This window comes from Haliaeetus leucocephalus, unplaced genomic scaffold (genome assembly GCF_000737465.1).
Source record: "Haliaeetus leucocephalus isolate CR32 unplaced genomic scaffold, Haliaeetus_leucocephalus-4.0 Scaffold462, whole genome shotgun sequence".
NCBI classification, from domain to species: Eukaryota; Metazoa; Chordata; class Aves; order Accipitriformes; family Accipitridae; genus Haliaeetus; species Haliaeetus leucocephalus.
Window position 1 is genome coordinate 7,593,243 of NW_010972898.1, and position 8,459 is coordinate 7,601,701.

Genomic DNA, 8,459 nt, shown 5'->3' on the forward strand with positions numbered 1-8,459 from the left:
CTGAAGGGCAGCCCTGCCCTCACTGCATCAGCTGAGTACCCCTGCACAGCACCACGCACGCAGCCGGCAGCTCAGAGGACGGGCACCCTCCTGCACCCTGCTCCGCACAGGAGTCAGAGGAGGTGAGGCAAGGGCACATCAGAGGTTGGGAGACTGCTGAGATGGGGTGAGCTCTGAAGAGTTCAAGAAACACCCCCTTGTATTGAGTTCCTCCCTCTAAACAGCTGAGCCAAAGTTTCCCTTTTTTTTTTTTTTTTTTTTTTTTTAAGAGATACAACACAGGTTACATTCGTGAGACAGCAATATTCTTGGGCTTATCCCATAGACCTCTTTAGAAAATAAGCAGTCATCTCCTAACACCACTGAATTCAATACAGCTCTGTGCTGTTTACCATTTTTTGAGCATTAAGTAACTTAGAACATCATTACACCTGATCTAATGAATTGCCCAGTAGTATTTCTGCAAGTTGTTTGTGAAACCACAGTGTGAGTGGGAGACTACACCCAAGACCACTCATTATGTACAACCCAGACCTGCCTTTCCAATCTGAGCAACCTCTCCTCCCCTTTAATTTCACTCTCTGACCTCCTTTCAGCCCTGCCCACTTGTTTTTGGTTTAAAGTCTTGATCTTTACTTTGCCGGAGACTTTCTGAGCTATAGTTCCTCCCTGTCAGTTACCCATTTCCTTACCAGCTCCTACCCTGGTCTCATCTCCATACACCCACATTCAGTCACTGTAGACTGAAAAATGTAAACTTCAAACATCAGATTCAACAGAGAACTGAACCTCTGGATTCAGTCACTGTTATAATGGGAAATGTAGAAGCATCGTAAGCTATGTGCATTCAATATACATGTATGCTATCAGGTTTATTTTGCATATTTCTCATTGTTCTCGGAAAGATTCATCTAACCTCATTTTGAGACAGGAAAATTTATGTTCATATTTCCTTCATTAGTTGCATATATGGTTAGATGTCAGTTATTTATATAAAACCACATTTACGTATATTATTATATGGTCTGAGGCAGACCAAAGACCTAAAATATACCAATATAACATACACATGATGCAACCCAAGTTGTTTACACCCCCCAACGATATACCAACATACTCATGTTAGCAATGGAAAGCTTTCACAACTTGGTTAGCAAAACAGCAATAAAGTAAAAGGCTGAGGCAGGGTGCTGAGTGAAATCCAATCTCTTTCCTACTGGAGCCAGAACTTTATCAACTGATCTTAATAGTGACCACAGAGGAGCCCTCTCCACCTCTATTGCTTAAGTTTTCTGGAATCAGTCTTCCCACAAAAGGAATTTTTAGCCTCAAACTTTGAATTCCTCCATACAACCACATTTTTTTCGTGTTCAGTGATATGACTTAATCATGGTACTTTCCTAACATAAAAGATTAACAGCTGGATTCAGAGCCCTATGTTTGCAAAGACTACCAAACAGAAAACATGTAAAGAAATTACTCAGCATCCCCCTCCTTATCTTCACATCTTTTGCACAGCTTCCTCACAATTACTGCAGTATGTCATCAGAAGGACATGAGGGAGTGGAACTATGGCTCGATGTGGAAGAGGTCATCCTGTTCTCCTGTTCTTCCTTCCTTCTGCTACCACTCTGTGTTGAACCAGAAAGGCAAAAGCAGAGAGAGGAACAGAGATACAAAGCTAGCAGTACTGCATCTCCCATGCAACTACAGTCTTTCCCAAGGAACCTGGGAAAAGGCCACGCGCGTGCAAGAGTCTTTTGCATTTGCCTGACCTGGAAGCCCTCCCTCCTCTGCGCAGACTCTAGTTACAACAGCCCCTCTCAAGGATCTGACAAATCCTTAACTTTTTCTGCCCTGGTGTCACTTCCCAAGCCAAATACTTAAGAAGGTCCTCTAGTCTGACCCAGTTTCTCCTCAATTCAATGCAAAACATTACCATGCTATGGCAATACCGCTCTGTGCTGTCTTCTGGATAGCATGAGAAGTCCACCATAACATAATGATATCCAGAGATAGCTTACAGATAATTAGTTTGGTCTTTGCACCCTCTCACGCTTTCTGCCAGTAAAGAGCCTCCCGAGTTTGTACATACAGGATTTTATCACTGCAGTTCTGGAAGATGCAAGCAAGATTTGGACAGTATCAGTTTTTCACTCTGCTATTCATAGCCAACAGGTCTGAGCGGGGAAGTGTTTGCTCCCCCACTATGCAAGCTCATCCTGAGCTATCAGACATTGGTAGGGATAGACAGCAGCCACCGACACATCAGCCATCAAACCAAAGAGAAATTCCTTCAGAGTTTGTGTGCTGGTTTCAGCAGGCAACAACTGCTGGTTCCTATCTGGGCATACAGGTCCCTGATCCCAAAGAGAAACTGTGTACATTACTGCAGAGTTACTAATACCACTAGCTGTCTCTACTAGGGTTTAAATTTGGCTCCTGGAGGCTGGAGGTGTTTTCTGGGACCTGTGGTATACAAAGCAGATGTTCTGTGGATGCTTCCGAACTAAAGATTGTTTCACTGGCTGTCATTTTGGGAGACAGGATTCAAGGACACAGATGATTTCCTCAAGTCTTATGCTGCTTGTGGATCCAGAGGTAGCTAGGATAAGCATGTCCACTACCTGTTGTAAACACTAAAAAAGCATACCTGAGAAGGAATTAAGCTCTTCTGTATCCAAGTCAGTTGTTGATAAACTGCAAAATTTGAACCACTAAAAGATTGATAAAACCAAATTATCACTAAGATAAATAAGAATTTTTGTCCTCCTGAACTACTTTGCTCAAGTTAATAGAACTATAGACTTACATTTCTGGTATTGAACTGACACTGCACTTCTGAAAAAATCCACAGGTTTTGCTGGTTTTTTTGATTGTTCCCACCCCTGACTGAGACTCACGGGTTGAAGAAAGCTATCTAGAAAATATGTTTTCCACCATAACATATCCCTCCTTGACTAAGAGAGTTTCCAGAATGCCTTATTTAACTGAGCTGCTGTGCAGCATCCTGCTGGACTGTGCCCTGTATCCCATTGCACCGCACCCTGCAATTGTCATTACAATTCATTTGCTCCAGTGCAAACCCACAGGCAGAGTCAGCTTTGTTTAAACAGCCCTGGCAGGAATCGGTTAACATAGCATCCCAGCCAAAGCCTATAGTTCAGTCACCAATAAGTCAGACTGACAGACGTCAAGGCCTACTGAATTTTATCATCTTACAAAGCACAACAATAAAGTCAGTAAAGCACAGAGGTCCACTAACAGCTTCTTCCTTTTTAACTAGCACAGAAATACATGCTGTAAGACAGCCATCTCTCTATGATAAGAAAACAAAGCACCAAGATACTTTCAAAGATATCATATCCTATTTGACTTCTTAAAGAGCATCTGTCAATGTGGCATCCAAGTGCCACTCCACAACATATTAAGCTTCATAGCCAGCAGCTGTAATGGAAGACAACGCCTCTCTCACTCTCCCTTCATCCTTGCACATAAGAATAATGAACACCACTGTGCATCAGCCCATTCAAGCACCTGGCTGCAAAGGAATTACCTATGTCCCTAACGTACTACTAGGTTTTGCTTTGAACATTCAGGTTTGGTCAGAAACTGTTGCGTTAAGCTACAGCTGTGTTACGCTACAGTATTCCCCTGCCTGAAAGACAATACAGCATATGAAGCTCAGACCAGTTATTTCATCTATTACATTTTGTAACACAATATAAATTTTTGATAATAGCAGTAATATGTATAATGCATATGGCTGTAAAAATGTCAACCAACTTTTATGGCTTTCCTCTTCATATGAATATTCAGTCATCCATTTGTCCCTAGATCCACTTCAATCCTGAAAAAGAAAAGATGAAATAATTTAATGGATGTATTTTCTTAGAGGTTCATTAATTTCTCAAATATTATTGCATATGTAAATAAAAACCTAACAATAGACATCTATTCCACAGTAAAACAGAGGTCAGAAGAACAGTAAGTTTATAAGCACTTTAAATAAAACTGGATAAATACAACAAAAAGTATATTGGAGAAAGCCTTATGTTTCCTCTTAACTAATGATTTCAGTCAATGCTCTCAGTGTCTTTAATTTCTGAGCTGCTACTTGAACACACTAAATCCCAACTGCTTTAATTAGTCTTCAGGGCCCATTATATTTCAGTACCCTGCATTTGTACAGGTAAACTTCCCAGCAGTTACCGAGTGCAAATATTCTTTACTGGTATTTCAAAATGTGTTTCCCAAAAATACTATTTCAGATCTGGACAATAACACATTAAAAGCCAAAATACACTGATTAGTGAGCTCAGTCAATACTCCAGCCATGGGAAATAACTGTGCAAGACCATTACAAAATTTGAATACTTATTCCTTGAAAGGTTTCCTATGGATACACGATTATTTTAGTTATGTTTCCATGTGAATCTATAAAATAAAAATGTATATTGAGATTTAAATACTATATTATACTTTGGGGAGGCTCCTTCAGGTTTAAGAAAATATACTAATCTAGTAGTCTAACTTTTTTAAAGCCTGGGGTGGGGGTGGGGGGAAGCTTCAGATGTCCAAAATTTAAATAACAGACAGTATGTCTTAAACCTCTTGCCAGAATACATGCATATATCTGGAAGCAAATGCTACTTACATATGTCTCTCTTACTAATGGAAATGGTGTGAAGTCAAGAATCTAAATCTGCTGTCAGAGTTATTATAAACAATCTGTTGTTATTTTTATATCATTCAAAATAAGGTCATCCTTCAAAATAGCAGTGGAGCATCACCTGCCTGCTTTTAAACCACAACCCAGTATTTCGTTACTGCTGTATATACAACAACACGACTAACAGGTTTCCAAACACTAAGCAAATTTTACACTGAAAACACAACAAGAAGCTCCCTTCAGCATGTAAAATTAGTAAATGTTCATATACTGTGCTACTATTATGCTAACTAAACACCATGCACTTAATTTGATTGCTAAGAAAATATTAACGTTAATAGAAAAAAGTTCCAAATATTCATATGAATCATAAAAGGTAGCAAAATCACTGCAAACACTGATCTAACTAAATGTAACTAAATACGGTAGGCTTAGAGCATGTTAACTATTGTACACTATTTGTCCCATCTCCCATGCATCTTGTAGACTCTCCTTCCCTTTGTTGTTTAATGTCCCTTGGCATTATTTGGATTGCTTCAAAATTTCCATTTCATGAAGAAGATTTTTTTTTTTTAATTGCATACTTGAAGAACCACCTTTGAGTTTCTAGCTGCTCTTTCCCTGTGCTAATGTCCAAAAATGGGACAAGTGGACCAGGTTTTCCATATCCTGGACATCCATGATATGGTTATCTAACCTGAGCAGGAAATGACACAGTCCTCAAGCTCTTTAAAATTAAATGCAATATATTCAAAAGCTTCATGGGATCTCTGTCAGAGGAAGACAGAGTCTGACCTGTCGTTGTTTCCAGTTCTTCCAGTTTTCTCACCATTACTCCTCCCTACACGCACACAGACACACACGCTCCTACAACACAACTTAGCTTCAAGTTACACACAAACCCTGAAGTTCTATTAGGTTACCGTGGCTATGGCGACAGAGCAAACAGGGTATGTGTTTCCAAACCGCTAACACACCGCTACCCAACTAGCCATAGCCACAGCTGGTTTCGCTGTGCAAATCATGTACAACAGCCCTCCCCGTGAAAAAGCTACTTTTGTTAGCATCGACAAATAATTGGGTTAGCTTATTAATTCTCTTCAGGTCTGCGCAGTTTATCAAGCACTGAATTGCCCTCGTCCTTGCACCGCTGGGGTGCTCTCCTCCATGGAAGGGCTTTTGCTTGTCCTCCTTTTCGCTGAGCACCGGCAAGGCACACGACGAGCTCCAGCAGTGCCCCCCCCCCCAAAGCTGCTCCACCACGGTGCACGGGGGGGACAGGGGTTGGCCCCTAGCACTGACCAACACCGTGACCAAGAGCATTGACTTTGGCGGCCAATGCGCACTTGCCACCCATATAGGCCACAGGCCTCGTCATCGCAACTCTTATAGGCTGCTTTTGGGGACAAGATGAAGAGTAAACGGTTTATCTGAAAATGGCGTCCAACTAGTAATTCCACAATTCCTGTTGCCTCATTTTCAGAAGAGCTGAAAAGCTTCAGATGAAATTACTTCAAAATGCATATAAAAATAGGACTGTCCATCCTTACAGATCTAGTGCATCCATTCCGCCACATCTGTTACTGCTGTGAAGCCTGCTCTAGACTTTGGTTTTCAGCAGCTTACTGTGAAATCTCAGTTCCTACTATCACAAATATGAAAACAGACATCAAAGTCCAAATAGAACCATCATCCATTTGTATCAAGTGCTTTTTATGCCAGAAGAAAATCTACCCAACAAGACAACCACACAATATCCCTGATTCAAAACCTTTATGTCAAAAGGGCTCTTTAAGTAATCAGAGAGCAGAGCACCTAACAAACCACCAGTTTCAACCAAAAGAAAGAAATTTAAGTAGGAAACACAGAATTATGTCCACTTCCAGCCAAAGGTTAACCATCATCTTAAAATCATGTCTTCAGAACCCCGTACTTTATAAAGCTTATGAATGATGCCAAACATTAGATTCTTTCCCCTACAGAATAAGAAAACCAAAACAGAAATTACAACACCTAGTCCATTTTCAAAAACCTGTCTTGATCAGAATAAATGCCTTGGTGGTTCCACCCTGGCCAGCATCTCTATACCTACTGGCGGAGCTGAGCAGGAATCACAGACCAGAGTAAGGAACATGAGAAGGGTTTCAGCATAATCACGCTGAGCATATTTCTAGACAAACAGAGGCCACTATGTGTGTGGAGGTGCCCTTGTCTCTACAAATAGTAGATTTTTTTAACATATAAACCCACGTTAATTCATTTTAAAAGAAGTTCATACTGGTACCACCTTCACATCTCTCTTACATACTGCTAACTTAAGTAAATTCACATTAATACAGTTACAAATTATTCCTCATGCTATTTTCCCCCTTTTCTAATTCAGACAGATATGGGAATGTACATTTGGAAAAGACCAACTCATTCACAAAGTTAAGTCATTGGCTGAATCAGGACTTATTAACTTTTCCCTCTACAAAGCAAACCCCATATTTAGGCATAATTGTGTTTCTTAATCACCTTCTTGCATCATTTATTTTACTTTAAAAGTATGCACTTTTCTTCTTGAAAGCTCTTAAAACTGCACTTACACTTCTGCAATCCCTTTCAAAGGCCCTGAGTCACACCAAACTTCCCCGACGACAGAGTGCAACTTCTCCCAAACTCATGAAGGCCACCGTGAACATCAGCTAAGGCAGGATCACTGAAAGCACGGTTTCAGCAGCGTTCGGAGACAGAGGAACACAAGTTATCCTCAACCCAGTATTGAGAATGGCTACCTTTATATTAATAGTAGTCACATACTTTTCTCCTATGTTTCTGATTCTTGCAGGGAAATTCATAAACTCCATAAAGCATTCTGCAGAAGCTACAGATAAAATATATATTAGCCACGAGCTACAGATTTGCAACAGTCCTCAACATTTTAAAATCAATAAGGGACAGGAGAGGCTGAAATTCAGTGCAGCACTGCAATGAATCAGCATAGACAAAAATCTACCTAAACTGCACTTTGAGTGCCTACCTTTCTTGCCTTGGGGTCTAGCGCCCACGATCTTTGTAAACTGAGTTCTGTACTATTATAACTGAAACTAGCCAAAACACTTTGCCACAAAGTTGGCTGTAAAAAAGTTAAAAAACTTTAAATTCCAACATAAGCCACTGTTGTACCAGCAGCCATCACAAGCTGCAAGATGAACTAGGTAATACAGCTTAAAATACATTTGGTTTAGGTTAAGTGTAAGTGCTACACAGGACCAAAGGAGCACCTGCTACGCATTCTGTTACTCACTGAACAACTGTGATCATAAGGTTTATTCTGTCCTCAGCTAAAGTTTTTGCTAGTCTTTGATTGTGATTTCTGTTCAAACAAGGCAAGCGGAGTTACTCAAGATGCCAGCCCCCCCACCAACATCTTTGTTGCTCTGACGTAGTGTCATAACAAAAATATCTTAAGCAGCTCAAAATATTTCTGAAAATTAACTTAATGCTTCAGTTTCTGGTCTTCACCGGTATTTTATTAAAAGTAAAGAGAAGCAGGAGGCAGAGAGTGGGATGCTTGTTGCTAGGAGATACCTAGCTCTCCTGAACTCCTACAGACTGAAATATTTATCCAGACTCCCACGAAGAATGACATCTAGCACAGAGAAAGAGAGAGATGCACGCACTTACTGAAGTACATCATGATTCAACGTAAGAAGCAGCAGCTCTGCCACCAGCTCAGTCCCTGGGGTACCTAAACCAAGGAGGCTGCAGTCTGGGATGGCGGGGGGGGGGGGGGCGGACTGCG

At 40.8% G+C, this 8,459-nt stretch overlaps 1 protein-coding gene across 2 annotated transcripts in view; it reads right to left on the reverse strand.

Annotated features, from left to right (window-relative positions):
- KLF12 (Kruppel-like factor 12) overlaps nt 1–3,851 on the reverse strand; it is a 171,012-nt gene extending 167,161 nt beyond the window's left edge. For both annotated transcript variants that reach the window (XM_010575255.1, XM_010575254.1), the window contains exon 1: nt 3,787–3,851. In XM_010575255.1, coding sequence (XP_010573557.1) covers nt 3,787–3,807 — 21 coding nt within the window. In that variant the 5' untranslated portion in view covers nt 3,808–3,851. The remainder of the gene's footprint in view (nt 1–3,786) is intronic.
- Nucleotides 3,852–8,459: the final 4,608 nt, after the last annotated feature.